General features: G+C 46.4%; 1 protein-coding gene across 1 annotated transcript in view; it reads right to left on the bottom strand.

The window, feature by feature from the left end:
• Positions 1-551: 551 nt before the first annotated feature.
• Positions 552-16067, bottom strand: part of SSH3 (slingshot protein phosphatase 3) — a 31663-nt gene continuing 16147 nt past the window's right edge. Inside the window, exons 4-14 of the mRNA XM_056852245.1 lie at positions 15781-15899; positions 13415-13486; positions 8006-8071; positions 7384-7578; positions 6807-6900; positions 6372-6500; positions 4781-4827; positions 4322-4468; positions 3690-3890; positions 1355-1790; positions 552-1119 (exon numbers count right to left, since the gene is read on the bottom strand). Of these exons, the coding sequence (XP_056708223.1) occupies positions 622-1119; positions 1355-1790; positions 3690-3890; positions 4322-4468; positions 4781-4827; positions 6372-6500; positions 6807-6900; positions 7384-7578; positions 8006-8071; positions 13415-13486; positions 15781-15899 (2004 nt within the window). The 3' untranslated portion in view covers positions 552-621. The remainder of the gene's footprint in view (positions 1120-1354; positions 1791-3689; positions 3891-4321; positions 4469-4780; positions 4828-6371; positions 6501-6806; positions 6901-7383; positions 7579-8005; positions 8072-13414; positions 13487-15780; positions 15900-16067) is intronic.

Raw genomic sequence — 16067 nt, 5'->3', positions numbered from 1 at the left:
ATCTGTCCATGAGATGAAACACACTTTGGAGGAAAGGACATGACCAGAGCTCCTGCAAGTGGAAAGTGAGTTTATTCTCAGACTGAGTGAAGCTGCAATGGCATAGTAGCTGTGTGTGCAAAGATGAGCGGGGATAGTTTCTTCCCCCGTGGATCACAGTGAAAGGCCCTGCTTGATAAAGAAGTGCTCCGTGGCATCAAAGCACATTGAAAGAACAATCAAAGGTGGCCTGTAAATAGAACTTGGCACTTAACGCTCCCACATGGAGCTATGCAACGTTCAAGGCCGTTACGAGGTCTGAAAGAAGTGAACAGTGAGCCTCAGTGAGCCCCCACCAAAGCAGGGGTTCTTTCCTGGCCCTGGTGAGCCCATTATCATCCATGGAAGAATGTGAAGGTGAGCTGGCAAGGTGGCTGTGGTCTCCTGAAGGGCTGATTTCCTTTCCTCCCTGCTGTCCTTCTCCTATGCAGATACTGGTTCCCAGGACAATGTGAGGCCATAGGCTGAAGGCAGAGGAAAGACGACTTCACTATATGGATCAAATCCTTTTTTTCAGCCTCTGGGCTCCGTGCACCACTCCACTTAACAACAGTATATGAGGGGGAAGGCAGAGACAAGTCTTCATCCTGAGCTGGGATCCATGTCTATGCTGGTCTGCCGCACCATCCGCCAGGATCGAGAGCCAGATCCAGGACTTAGGGCATTGTCTTCACCAGGTTGGGGATCTTGTGGAGAGGGCGACTTGAGCTGATCAGGGCTTTCAGGATCTGTATGTCCCTCAAACTCCTTGGCCCGGCTCACCACCAGGGCAGCATCAGCCAGTTGGGCCACAGAGAGGCGGTGCTGTAAGGGGGGCTTGTGGCAGAATGGGACGGGGCCTTCCATGCGCCTGACAACTTTACGCACCCGGCCTTTTGCTGGGTGGTATGAGAGCTGCTTGCAGAGCTGGGAATGGCTCTTAGCCTTACGCCCATGGCGTCCAGGCTTGCGACACTGCACCCATTCTTTTTCTGGCAAGCCTTGTTTCGCTGTAGAGTCTTTTGCTGATCTTAATTTCTCTTCATTTGAGGGGGATGATGTGGAAGTGACAGGGGATTTCCTCTCAGAATGAAGAAACACCTGTTGGAGGAAGAAGAAGGTAGACAGACTTGAGTACCAACAACTACACAGGATTCTCTTTCATCCTACCCCCAACCATTCCATCCCAGGTTCTAAACTTTATACCTCCCACCGCCCCAACCCCTTGCTTAGTATCTGTTTGTGCATTGCCATAACCTTTTCACACATCTCATTATTCCTTGTCCTACCCTCCATCATATGGCTTCTTTTGGTGAATGTCATCACACAGACCTACCCTTACCTCTTCTGTGGCACACACTGGCATGGGGATGTGTTCTGGGCTATCCATCTCACTGATGCTGCGCATGACTGCGTAGAGGTTAATGCGCTCTCGTCGGGGCTGGACTGACTGCTCTGATACTCTCATTGTAGCCAGGTGTCTTCGCACTTCCTCAGCCCCTGAGTCGTCTGATGCCCCAGGCTCCTCTGTCTCCAGAAGACTAAGTCTGGTGGCATCAGGTAGGTCTAAAGGCCAGTTGGGTTCTTCAGGAGGTTCCTGCAGAGGTCGAAAGCAATACTGGGGGGTTGTCACTGGCTCCTCTGGTTCTTCTTCTGAGCTTATTGTCTCATAGTCTGGGCTTCCAGAAGGATCACTGCTGGCATCACTTACATCTGAAGAAACTTCTGACTGAGCATCTTCCACCTTTTGTTCCCACAGGCTGCTATGTCGGCTGCACAGACACATAAGATGATTGTGATGTACTGGGTTGCATTTAAAAAATAAAACTATTCTTTATTACGTGTTACCAGCCTGCTATTTCATGTTAGCAAGGATTGCCTGCTATTTCAAGTTAGCAAGGAATCCTTAAGATCTGGACCAAAAATCACAGTACATGCAAGTTTCCAAAAAAGTTCTCTTAAACCATAAAACACCCATACAGAACTCAACATGGCTTACAATGTGAACAAGGTGGTAAACAATTCAACAATGTTAAAAACTGACCAATCCATGATCTTATATACGACTAGCAACTATATAAAACCAAGCAAAAACAGTTAAAACCACTAAAAGAAAATCCACAGCAGCTTACAATACAGAGTATACAAATGCAAAAACAGTAAAAACAACCAGCAGGGGAAAATTAACTTAAAGCCAAGTGTGAACAAAGAAGGTGTTTTTCACAGGGGAATACACTTGTGTGGTTTTCCCCTTGCTGCTGATGGCTGCAGATACATAGCAGCAGCAACGGTACTTCCACATGGCAGGTTTCCATGTGGCTGAGTCCTTCCCACCAGTGAAGGGCTTTTAAAAAAAACGGCCTTTGAATATTGTTAAAATATTATAGCAATGTGTCTACCAGGTTCTCTGAATTTCCCACTTTCATATTTCAAAAAGTGTGTAGCCCCTTTCATTGCAGAAATGCAAGAGGAAAGGCGTATCTCTCCAGCAAATGGGGCTACACACTTAATTTTTTTTTAAAACAGCTGGGAATTCAAAGAACCTGGTAGACAGATGGGAACATGATATTCAGTTGCTGATTTGGGGGAAAAAACCCTCTGGCGGCAGGGAGGAAATGGATGCAACACAAGGGACTGGGACAGGGGAAATGACACCAATGTGGTTGGGAACAGGGAGGTCCAAATTTCCCTTCTACATAGGTGCCATCCTGGCTTTGCTGAGATCTTTCACAAAACATCACCACAAAGTAGGTTTGGGAAAAATCATAGGAAGGACAGGGAAAGCCTGGAAGGTGCATGGAACCCCCATGATGTTGTAGGGGAAGCAGGATAAAAACCTGCTTCCCGAAGCATCCAAGCTGGGGTAAAACATCCCATCTGTAAATGATTCTAGCCTCTGCCTGATACAGAAAGATGTTTGGCCAAGCACCATGAACAAGGAGTTGCTTAGGCGGCCATCTGAGGGCAGGAAACAGGAAGAGGAACCTGAGATAGGGAACCCAGAGCCCAGGTAGTCCTTCAAATTTCCTAATCCCAAGCCACAAGAAGCTTTATAGGTTAAAATGTACAGTGAAAGACACATACAATGAAATCTAAGCAATATACTACAAATTTTAGCTGCAATTTAAGCAAAACAAGCCACCCCTCACACTATCTGTGGTTCTTCCAGCTCAAACTACACATGATATCCAAATGTGTGCAATGGTATTCCCAAGTATTGTTTGACTAATACAACTGGACTGGAACCTGGGAAGTGGTGGGGGTGCTTAATCTTTCTACCTTTTTTCTTCTCTCACTACCCATTCCAATCACTTTTCCACATGTCTTGTTTCAAACAAGTTATCTCTTGCAAACAGGCATTTGGAACCCCACGAGAGAGAAGGGAATAGGTTAACCCCCCCCCCATCTCTGATCTGCTCCCAAACGCTCTCTGCTTATACTGCTTTTCTACTAAAAAGGGGGCTTTTAGGCTACCGTTTTACACAGTTGCATGCAATGTTTATCTGGGCCCCTGGACAATAACAAACCCAAATTTTGTAAGGGTGATAAGCTAGTGCCTCCTGGTGGGCTGACAAAGTTGGGCAGCTGCAGTCCCCATTGGTCCCCTTGTCCACTGATATCTGCACCAACCAGATAACACCATGCCCTTCTTGCCCTTCCCCTGAGATTACCTGGCATCCAGAATCCCCTGGTAAAGCTCCAGCTGTCTCATGAAGCCTGGATTAGGGTGGACGATTGGACGCCGTTCCCGCACATGGCAAAGGGCCCGTTCCAGTGACCAGCCGTATTCCTTCATAGTATAGGCGATGACTGTGGAGGCAGAGCGACTCACGCCCATCTTGCAGTGCACCAGCACCCGCAAGCCTTGTACCCTGCAGGGGAGAATCTTTGCTTCAGCATTTGCCCATTAGCATATTGCTTACATCATGTGATGTAAGCCACTCCTACTGTTTCCCTGGAGAGAAGGCTGGTGGCTCAAGTGCACAGCCCCAGGTAGGTAAAGAAGAAGCTTCTAGGCACTGCTTCCAGCAGTGACGGTCACACCAAACCAGGTACTTCAGCAAGGGAGGAGGATGCTGGATTCAGTTACCTGCTTCCCTAAATGTGATGTGGTTCCATCACATTTGACAATTATGCCTAACCAGTACTGCATACATGGATCCCAAGCCTGTGTGTCAGAAGCTGCTTGTATAGCCCTAAGTGCTGGGTTCAGAGATTCCACCCTGGTAACCATCCGGGTATGGTTTTGCACATAGCATTTCCCAGTCCAGCAGGAGACTCCATCTCCACGCCTGATTCTCACCGGGCAGCTGAAATGAAACTGTAGGTCTCCTTCCAGTGTGGCAGTAGCTGTGCAGTTTCCTCATCATAGAGCCGCACATTCATGTATGTGAAATGCTCTGGGAAGAAGTTGTCAATCTCACGGGTTACATTGAGGATGTGGCTGATGCTGAAAGACAAGGCAGAGAACAGACTGGGTTCTCGAACACACCCGCAAGTAGAGAGTATAAGCAACTTTGTACCACCATGTTGTTATCCCTGTTCCCCCAACCCCTGTTTTCTCTCCTAATCATTTCATTGTACAATTGTAGCCCAAAGTGAGATCAAAACCTGCAGCAGGAATCCTTTCTGGTTAGAAAACAAATTTTCATTAAGAGGTTTGGCAAATGGTCATCTCAAAGTTAAAAGATTCTCAATTAAAGGAACTTCTCTGGGATGCTGGCGCTGCACGATAGGCAAAGTCTTGTACAGACCCACATACTTGTTCCTTTGAAGCTCCTCAAGATTAGCTGCATTCCATTCAGAGCCCTGGAGCAAAAACAACACCACAAGACATAGTTCAATCCCATGATATGTAAACCATTAGCAAACATGCTTATATTATTGCTTACTAAACACTTCCCCTCAGAGAGCAGCTCAGAGTTATATGTTTAGCAACATTGTGTCATGGAGTCTTCCTTCAATTGCCACTTCATGCTGCAAGAATAAAGCGGGGACCCCCTCTACACACCCCTGCCCTTGGGCCCCAGACCAACATAGTATGAGCGACTGCGTGTGCCTCCCTGCTTTAGTTGATGGACAGTATTGGGGATCAGCATAGTCATTTGTTTGCATCAAAAAAAATATTCTTCCATGGGCCCTCACCCCTTGGAGATCCTGAAGTACATGATGGTCTCTTCTTACCCCCATGGGGCATAAGTAACTTCATCCAGCCAATTAATGTTTTATCTGAGAGAACGTATTCAAGATCATTGATTCATTAGTATTCTACCTAATTTACTCATTTTCTTGGGTTGTTTTCCAAGATCCTGCTGAAAGACCCTCTTTCTGAGGCACGGTTGGTAGCAACATGGGATAACGCCTTTTCAGAAGTGGACCTTAGACTAAGGATCACTCTTGTCAGGAAGTCCACCCAGCACCCTTTCTCCTCTTGTTCAGGAAACAGGTTGAAATGTTCCTGTTCCAGAGGGCTTTCCAGAAACACGGGTGTTGAATATTTTAGACTACTAGGGGGTGGAATTTGTAGTGTTTATTCTTATTGCTGTGATTTTCTTAGCTTTCTGTTGGACTGGATTTAATTGATTATGATATTATGAGCTGTTAGTTGCCTTAGGCACTAAGAAAGAGCAATGCATAAATATTTTAAGGAAAACAAACAAACAACATGGCTTAGTTTTCCTTTAACTCCTTTTGAGAGTAAGTTAAGGTGGATAAAGAGTAAGGAGTTTGACTTATCCTTTTAAGAACAACGGCGATCTGTCATAACTCCATCCAAGAAAAAAAATCAAGCAATCTTATCTGTATTCTGTACCTGTCCCGACAATGAGTCCAGAAATTCTGTGTGTGTGTGTGTGGGGGGGGCAACAACTAATGGATGCCACTAGTTAATTTCAAAGGACTAGTCAGTGTCCATGAACAGCTAAGGCTCCACCTTTAGAAAACACCTCTAAGAAGTTACTGTTTTGATGCTGCTGTATAATTAGGCATGAGCTTCACCATCCAGCCATGTTATGGTTGAGGGCCTTTCCACACAATCAAAAGTAGTGTGCCCAAACCACACTTTGTGGTTACTCCCACATGTTTAGTTTGCCTATAATGGACAGAGGGGGAAAACAACTTTGCTACATGGGAACAACCTGCTATAGATCATTGAGGGTGAGAAGATGGAGGCAATAGGAAGGAAGCTCTCAGAAATGACAAGGGGAGAGAGGCACAGCCTGAAGGCCACTAGGTGGCAGCAAGACTTCCATCTTTTTGTCATGGGAAGAGTTTGAGACAAATTGAGAGGAAGGGGTTATGATCTCCCGGGTGTGACCACAAAGTGCCATGGAGACCTAATTGTACTGCCTCACCAGATAGAGGTGGTCAAACATCCTGGATGGCCGATCCATCTGAGCCATGATGAGCAACATCTCATTATCAATAAATTCCTTGTAGTCCTCCAGGCTGCAACCAGCTCGGTGCTCCAGTTCTGTGCGAATCTGTGGAAGAAGGAGAGCTTGTGAGACCTCAAGTCATGCCATAGCCTTCCTGCTCTTTAATCACCCACTTTTCTCTCAGGTCTTACTCATGCATGTCCCTGCTGCCCCAATCCCCCATATCTCTCTCATTCCCTGACTTTTTCAACACTGCTTATATTTATTGTTCCCATCCCCCCATCTTCTCTCTCACACTCACTCTCTCACATTCACTCTCTCATACTTCCATGTCCTCAGCAACTCTTCACCCCCTTGCCATACACTCCCCATCACCTCCTCTTCCAGCACCCCCCTGTCCCAACATCCCACCTCCTTGGAGGTGATGCTCTCCAGGTCAGTGGTGGCCATCACCTCACGCAGCTTGGCCCGGATCATCCGCTCTGTCATCTCCTGTGCTGTCGGCCTGAGGCACAGAGACGGGAGGGTCGGCAAAGCTCTCGGCCCACCAGACTCGGCCCCAGACACCACCATACCAGGGCTTCCCCTCTATGCTCAACATCACTACCACCAAAGGCAGCAGACTTACAAGTATGATGCTGTCCTCAAGCTCTACCTTTACCCAAAACAGCTTAATTAATTTGGAGCTGGAAAAAAATGATGTTGTGGGAGCAATACTGGGATTTTTTTTTAATGCTCTCACCAGCATTTTCCACTCAGTTCTCATAAACAGTCTCCTCTATTCCCTGTTGGCTATCAAGCAGTGGTGCAGAAGAGGGGCTCCATGGGGTACACAGTAGACCTGAGGTTGACGGGCAAGGCCACCCCAAACCTCCATGCTTTGAACTGCTGCATGGTGTAGAATTCCACCTTGGAACCATCAGAGCCCCACTGACTATGCCACATAGTCTACAATAAGCCCCAGGGAAGGAAAAATGGTATCACTGACTGGTCAGAGGAGACTGCAGGAGAACTGGGCCGCACAGACTCCAGATCAGACATGGCCAGCCACTCATTAATGCAACTTTGCTCAGAGGTCACCGCCTTCTGGTACCACTCAGTCCAGCTCAACGCACTGCCACCAGGGAAATTATTGTAGCAGAGTGCTTCACTGCATGCCTTGTGCAGTACTTGCAGTGCTGACCTGAGAGCCGAGATGAAAGAACAAGACAAACAGTCAGACATAATAAATAATGCCAAGCAACGGAAGTACCCAGAATGTCCGCCACCACATCCAAAGGCTGGGAGCGCCCTGTAATGTTTGCTCCACCCACAACTCCTTTCAGACATGGTTGGAACTGAACACCTGGGCAATGGTTTAGATCTACAAAAGGGGCCTTGTCTTAGGAACTGTACAACAAAGATGTACAGGGGAATATGGAAGGACGATCCCCTCCCATTCAGTTCCCTGCCCCTCCCATGAAATGTTTATATTCTCTGGCAGCTACCACCGCTATCAAGAGAAATTCAATAAATGTCTCTTCCCTGAAACACTGTGATGGCACCTATATCCTGCTCCTTCCTTGCCTGCCAATGTCTCATTTATCATCTCACCCAACAGCTTTGCTTACCACATAGTCTGGACAGAGATGGGCTTAAAGATACGTGTCTGCCCCCCAGATGTCACACTGAATCCCCTAGAAGAATAGAAAGGGAGAGCTGATGTTACAAGAAAAACAGAGGAAGGTGGTACATAAAGGGGGCAAAGAAGAACATATGGACTGGAACCTCTGTGTAACTGCTTTGAGATGTTTAATAATGCCAGGTCCCATCTGTAAGCAGGAAAACTGGGCTTTTTCCATCCTTGGGGGTCTAAAGTCAAGTTGTGCAATGGGAAAAGCAGCCTTAATGTAAGAGTTTTAAAAATGGATTGTACCAGCTAAAGTCAATATGCTAAGCATTCTCCCTCTGCACAGCATGACCATGCTAGATATTCTTAGCATTCATACATCTTAGCATTCATGATTCTGTTCTTACCATAAAGTTTTTTGCAGCAGGGAGAGACCAGTTGAAGTTTGGGAACAAGTATACTGGGGCCAGATAATAGACAGCCAGTTGTCAGGTCCCTTGGATAACCCATTGTCAAACAAAAAAACTGATTTGAATACAGTAAATCATGATTTTGCCTTGAGGGGATGCTAGGAAAGTGAACTGTAGAGCATTAAGGCCTATTTATGCAATTTTAGAAGGGAAATATGAAAGCAAGCTTGTACTGCTTAGCATGTGACTGTGTGGAATGGGGATGAGGCTTGTGTTGTGAGTTGATCCACAGTCCATTGAAATGTTGCTTGTGAGTACACTGTTGTGAGTACACTGTTGCAGTACACTGGTGAGAACTTCAGGAAAGGGGAGGGGCTCAGTGGTATTTGCTTTGTATGCAGAAGGTTCAATCCTGCCATCTCCAGTTAAAACAATCAGGTAGTAGGTGATGTGAAAGACCTCTGCCAAAGAACCTAGATGCTTGCTGGAGACCTTATATAGATGAGGAAACCTGAAATCTGATTGCATGTGCCTGTGGTGAGTTATTAAATCTGATTGCATGTTCCAGTTATTCTACAGCAAGCTAAAGAGACAGGGAAAAGCACTCACAAACAAGGAGTACAAACAACAATAAACTGAACGATAAACTTAGAACCAATCTATATGTATTGCTACAATATTATTAGGCCAATCGAATCCATAGGCTAGTTTGATGTGCTTCAGTCCACCCTTATAAGATGATGTTGCCATCTCCGGCAAGATGCCCTTCTACTTCAGAGGGGAAAGGACCTTCTTGGTGAGTAAACAATGTACCATTCCCGCTCTGAAGGAAGAGCATCTTGATCTTTGGGATCTCCAAGAGCAATGATATAATGGGTGGGAAATCAGTCCTCATCATCTTCCACCAGGTGCTGTAAAATACATCTGCCGAATGCTGCTTCAGCGGATGCCATAGTAATGATTCGATAATGTCTAATGAAAGTAGTCACGTTGGACCAAGTAGCTGCTTTACAGATCTCTTAGTCGAGGCTTGTTTGAAAAATGTGGCCGACGTGGCTGCGCTTCGTAGTGAATGGGCTGTTATCCCATTCGGAACTTGGAGACCACTGGCTAGGTAGGCTTCTCTGATGCATTGTCTAATGGATATGCTGATAGACGGTTGGGACATGTGAAGTCCCCTGTTGGGTGCAGAAATGGAGATAAACATAATTCCGTTTTCCTAATGGATTCAGTTCTAGATATATAAATATGAATAGCTCTACACAAGTCCAAGGTGTGCCAACTCCGCTCTCTGGGAGTAGAAGGATAAGGACAAAAAGAAGGGAGGTGAAGCCTCTGAGACTGATGAAACTGGGAACCCACTTTGGGGGTGAACGAGGGATCAGTACGTAGAACGACTTTATCTTTGTGAAAGATACATAAGTCCTTGCGAATAGAGAGGGCACCCAATTCTGAAACCCTCCTAGCAGAGGTTATGGCAACTAAAAATAAGGTCTTAATCCTTACTAATCATAAGGGAACTTCCCTCATAGGTTCGAAGGGACTTTTGGTTAGAGCAGAAAGTACAGTGTTCAGTCTCCAGGTAGGGAAGCGGTGAATCACCGGAGGGGTAGATTGAGCTACTCCTTTAATAAAAGCCTTAACCTGAGGATGCGACGACAGAGGAATCCCTTCAATATCCAGACAGACTGAGGCAATAAGCAGACACTTGCTTTCGTAAGGTTGCCGCTCTAAGGCCCTGCTGTGCACCATTCTGTAAAAAGTCCAGTAACTGACGTAGCTTAGGAGAGATAGGGTTGATTGTCTTCCGGTGACACTACCTGGAGAAGGCTTTCCAGGTGTACTGATATATCCTTGTAGTAGAAGGATGTCTGGCTTTAAAGATGGTCCCCACCACCTCCACGGATAGACCAAGGGCTAAGAGCCTTGCCCTTTCCACACCCAATTAGTCAATTGAAACCATCCTGGATCTGGATGAATCATTGGTCCCTGTAGAAGGAAATCCAAGGATGTTGGAATCTGCCCTGGTGCCCTGGTGGGGAGTCCCATGAGTGCCGGAAACCATGGCTGGTGTGGCCAATTGGGAGCGATCAGGAAGACTTCCGCTCTCTCCGCCCTTATCTTCCTGATGACCTTCGGAAGGATAGGCAGTGGTGGAAAGTCACTGCTTATTTCCTTTGAAGAATTTGTCAGGTTTGTCCACCCTAAAGGACTGTGGTTGTGAGGTGCGGTTGAATCTGTTGAAACGTCGAAAGGACCCTCTGAGGAGCCTAGTGTGGACGTCTCTGATCCTATCTGAACCTGGATAAGGTATGGTAGGATCGAAAGGTCTGAGAGTATTGGCCGGGTTCCTTTTTATGGGATTTAAGGATCACCTTATTTTATCCTTAATTTCGGACAGCATCCTATCTAGTCTCTCTCCAACAACTTTCCACCCTTGTATGGATGACCCATTAACATGGTCTTGGACCTGGACTCAGCCACCATGGCCTTACCCATAGGGCCCTGCGAATGGCCGTATTGGAGGCAACCGCTCTAGCAGCGAAGATCACTATGTCCAAGGAGGCATCTGCCATAAAGGAGGACGCCTTTAGCACTCAAGACTGGCCCTTGCCTATATTTTTTTTTTAAATTTGTGGTGGGTAGAAGCTGAGTGAGCTTCTTTATCCAGGCATTTGAAGCCCTAGCCATGAGTGCTATAGTGGTATTGGCCTGAATAGCCTCATGCACCTTTCTGGAAAGAAATTCTATTTTCCTATCGAGCTGATCTTTAATAAAGCCCACTCCATCCTCCGCCAGGAAGTCAGAGGGTTGAAGGGCAGAGATAGGAGCACCTACCACAGGCAATTCCAACATATCCATTGCATATGAGGCCATATCATATAGTTTCTTGGCATTGCCAGAGAACTGTTTATTATGTAGGGATTTGTCCCATTCAGCTCTAATAACTTTGCTGGAGAAGCTGCATTGGAGGACATCGAGCTCCTTTCCGATGCAGAACAAAGTATTCTGGTAAGGGGACCTTAATAGTCTGGGCCTCCATTGTGGGAAATATTCCTTGGAACCTTTACGTCTGGATTTAGACTTAGATTTCTCAGGTGCTTCAGATTCATCAGATAGGTCTAAAGCAAAAAGTGCCTTGGCCAAAAGAGGCTGGAAATCATCAGAACAGCACAGCCGAGACTGCTGTTCCTGAACAATGGGGAGTTCTTAGTCTGAAATGAACTCTCCCTCCTTACTGTCAGCCCCAGAATCCCTATCCACAGGGTAGGTTTCATTTCTCTGCTCTTGGCACTGCTTTCATAGCTGCCTTAGTGGGCCACTGCCTAGAGGGGGCGCTTTGGCTGTAGCCAGGCTCCTCCTGCATGGGTTCAAATATGGCTGAGGACCCTGGGGAAGATGTCCAACTATATGAAAACCCTTGAGGAAGTGGCTGAAGGTCTTTGAGGAGGGTAACCCTGCTGGAAGGGTAGGATAAGAGATTGGAGCCTCTGAAAATGTCTTTCCATGGAGCCCTCTATCATATTATATACCTGTTCAAATGTGGGGTTCTTGGGGGATCCCCCTTCCTCAGAAGGGGTGGTTACTTTACTCTCTGTAGGTATCCTGGGCTCCACATCCAAAGGCACAGCAGAGAATCCGGCTGGGACCTTAGAGGTCAAAGCGGAACTCTGCTTAAGCTGGCACTTGCGGCTGCTGCCTCCCCACCCACCCCCGCCATTAGACTTGTTTTTCTTCAGCGATTTTCCAGCCGAAGTAGATGGTGGCAGCGACTTTCCGGTCTCCCTCTCCGATAGTCCGCCAGGGCGGCTAACGGCGGGATCCGATTTTAAGGCCAATTTTTGATATGCATCGGAAAGGAGCTCGATGTCCTCCAACGCAGCTTCTCCAGCAGCCATTGCCGCCTCTTTCCCACGGCTTAGCTGTGCTCCCGCAGCTCAGCTGATAGTCAGCAGAGCCAGGAGCTTAAATTTAAAAAGCGATTGTATACGACAAGGTAAGGAAAATGATCTATTCTAACCTAATTTCACTAGACCTAGGCAGCAGCTATGGCTGCAACGCTCTCACCCCAGCAAAGGCAGGAGAAGAACTGGAAAGGGAGGCGTTCCTCGTCAGGAGACAGGAAGTTGTTAGTTTAGTCCTGCCTACCCATAGCAATGGACGAGAAACACCCAAAGATCAAGATGCCCTTCCTTCAGAGCGGGAATAGGGGACTGAGGGTCAAGCTACACAATACTACTTCTAGTGAGTTGCAGTAAAGCATGTCCCTCCCCCCTCCCCCCTAGGGTTGCCAGGTCCCTCTTTGCCACCGGTGGGAGATTTTTGGGGCGGAGCCTAAGGAGGGCAGGGTTTGGGGAGGGGAGGGACTTCAATGCCATAGAGTTCAATTGCCAATGCGGCCATTTTTCTCTAGGTGATCTGATCTCTATCGGCTGGAGATCAGTTGTATTAGCAGGAGATCTCCTGCTACTACCTGGCAGTTGGCAACCCTACTCCCCCCCACTGAGCATAATTGGGCCTCTGTAGGCTTTTAAAATGCAGTTAAAAGTGAGTTGGGTCTGGGGAACTGGGACACAACTCACTAGAAGACTGAGCAGAAGGTAGCATTGGACAACCTCTTGGGTTGAGCTTGAAAAAAACAGGCTATGTGGAAAATGGATTGAGAAATGTTGTTCTATTAAGACAGGAGGGGAGGGGCAGCTTAAACAAGAAGCAACCTTAAATCCCCTTCTTAGCTATTCTGGATAAACCATGCCACTTCTCTCTGGATATAATTATTAACTAAGATCAGGGAAGAAGACATCTCCTATTTATTCAACTACAGGCTTGGCATAAACATGTGAGGACTGGGGAAAAAACAGGAAACACACACACAAAATGACCTCTCACTAGCCCAGGCTGTTTGTCTAGTTGCAAAGTAAACTTTCAGAGCTTTTCACAAGGATTACTAGTAGAAAGGGTTATATGAATTAGGGAGAAAGACATAAATAGTCTCTTACCCATCGCCATCAAGGAAGACCTGGGTGTCACTCCAGAGTGGCAGCACCATCCCCAGAGTGCAGGCAGCCGAGCTGAGGAAAAGGCAGAGAAGAGATCAGACAGCAGCCAAAGGGGTTATAGTCTGTTTGTTTAAGAGATATTTATGCCTGTCTGTGCTCTCTCCACAGCTGGCTTTTGCAATAGCTTGGCAAACATTGTAGAAGTAATTGCTATTTGGAAATGCAAAGTCAAAAAACATGTGATGTTACATCTGATTTCAGGGAAGAAACAATAAATACTAGACACCAATGTAGCAGTAGCGGTGACAGAGGAACTTGGCAAATGGCATCATTGCCCAGAGACAAGCTCCTGACTGTGGTTAAAGAGAAGAAATGCACCCATCTTCCGTTCAGCCCCTTGACTGCGGAGTCCTGTGGGAACTCCTGTGTTCTAACTGAATACGTTAACTAAAGTTTCTAGGGCATGCATATCAGGAGTAAAAGTGGAGGGAAACGGAGTCAAGGGTTGCCAAACTTGTTTGACCAGGAAGTAAAGCACATTAAGGAGGCTTGCTGCCTAGGAAGACAGGAAGAAACAACTCTTAGGAGCAAAGATGATTTAGATTTTTCCAGAGAGAGAGCAAACAGGTTTTGTTCTTGAATTTCAAATGATCTTGCTTGGAAGTAAGTCCCATTTATTTGAATAGCGCTTGTTTCCAAGAAATAGTCACAGCCTTGGTTATAAAAGCAGAACCTGCAGCCTGAGTCTATTCATGGCTATTCAGGAAGTAAGACCTGGTAGGTGCAGCGGGGCTGACTTCACTGTTAAGGGTACATCAGGTACCCTGCAAGATTTATCCAGTACTCCATGAACAGACAAGCCTTGCTGAAAGACATTGTGCAGGCTAGATACAAGGCAAGTAAATACAATCTACTGAGGGGCTTTCCTGCTTAAATCTGTGCTTTCATCACTGCAACAGGAATATTTTATGCTCTGCTTTGTGAAACTAACAGGGCAGTTCTGCGCAGTTACCCTAGTCTAAGCCCACTGACTTCAGTGAGCTTAGACAAGAGTAACTGTACATAGGATTGCAATGCAAACCATTCTGAATTATCTGGGATCAGCAAATTGCCTAAATCAGAGAATTGCTCCTTGAGAGTCAGTATCCTTTCACAAATAACCAGTTGGAATAAAGCCTTGAGACAACAGGACAAACCACCATATGAGAACAGAGTAGCCAGAGGCAGAACCCCATGGAAAGGAAGTACAACTCAAGAAGCTGCATGCCTGCATGCTGAGTCCAAGTAGTGGGGGTGTCCAGACAACAGCTTTGATGGAAGAACTGGAAGCATTCAAAGAGTGATCCCAACCCTAAATTAATGCCTTCTGGGAAGGAGGGAGGAACCTGAATCATGTTGCATCTCTTGTAGCACATTACTGTAATGCCTATGTCTCCCACTTGGAACAGTATCTCACAGGTGCAGACTCCAAGATCATGGACCTTGCATTAATCGAAGGGAAGGATAATAGTGGTGGGTAACTTCACAGACCTCTTGAAAGCAGACAACTTCCACCTCTCTAACAGCACAGCATCACATGGTGTACTGGAAAAAGTGCTGGATGGATTGGGAGGCCTGGTTTCAAGCTCTAGCTGAACCATAAATCTCACTGGGTAACTGGTACAAATAGCTATTCTTTTAGCCAAACAAATGCCTCAGGGTTGTTTATGAGAGTTATTATCTACACTGCTCTGGCTCCACAGAGAAGGACCAATGACATCAGGAAAGATGGGCTGCAAGAAAAGATAATTTTTTGGGAACACATACCACTCCTCTGATCTATGACAGGAATGAAATATAGATTGTTGCTCCCCTTTTGCAGCAAACTTCCCTCCACATTTCTGCCCTCTTGAAAATATAACCGTGGGTGTCTGTGCTATAGGAAGGTGGCACACCTCTGGCTCGCAGATCTGATTTGTTCAGATTTCTTTCCTATCCTAAAGGCTGAAGTAAATTTCAATTATTTTATGCTCACATTTTCCCCTTAAGGTTAGTTGAATTGGGAGATCTTTGACCAAGGTAGCATTTGACGAGGATCTCTTTTAACCAAATCAATCCATCCCACCTCACAAGCTCCTTGGGCATTTTCTTTTTGCATCTGCCTTTATCTCTTTTCGCCCCAATGATTCTCCACGCCCACTTTTTTTGAAATATTCTATCAGTGTTAGAATATGAGATTTTGGGAATGTGAGATTTTAAACAGCTTTCCCCTCACTACTGGGACAAAGCTATCCTTTCCTCCCTGCTTCGCTCCATACTTCTTCACTTCCTCTGCTCCTGCACATTCCCCCTCCCATGTCCTCCTGCTCACTTGCTTGCCCTCTCACCTTTCTTCAGGAAAGTCCACTCCAAGCAGCACCATCTCACTCTTGCTCTCCCTCTCCAGTGCTGACACAACCAGCAGGTACCGGATTCTGTGAGATCGAGCCGACTCCAGCCTCACAGCCTGTGGAGAACAAAACACAAACAGTCATTGTACAAGTGACCTTCAGTGTCACCTACATATCTCAAGGAGATTTTCCTGTATCAAAGGGGCAGTCAGCTTGTTTAGCATCCATAGCCATCATGCAAACATACTATTGTCCCTGAGATCATTGCCAAGGCATGGGTGCGC

Source organism: Euleptes europaea, chromosome 6 (genome assembly GCF_029931775.1).
Source record: "Euleptes europaea isolate rEulEur1 chromosome 6, rEulEur1.hap1, whole genome shotgun sequence".
NCBI lineage: Eukaryota > Metazoa > Chordata > Lepidosauria > Squamata > Sphaerodactylidae > Euleptes > Euleptes europaea.
Note: the sequence above shows the minus strand (reverse complement) of the source record. Positions and strands in the feature narration are given on the sequence as shown.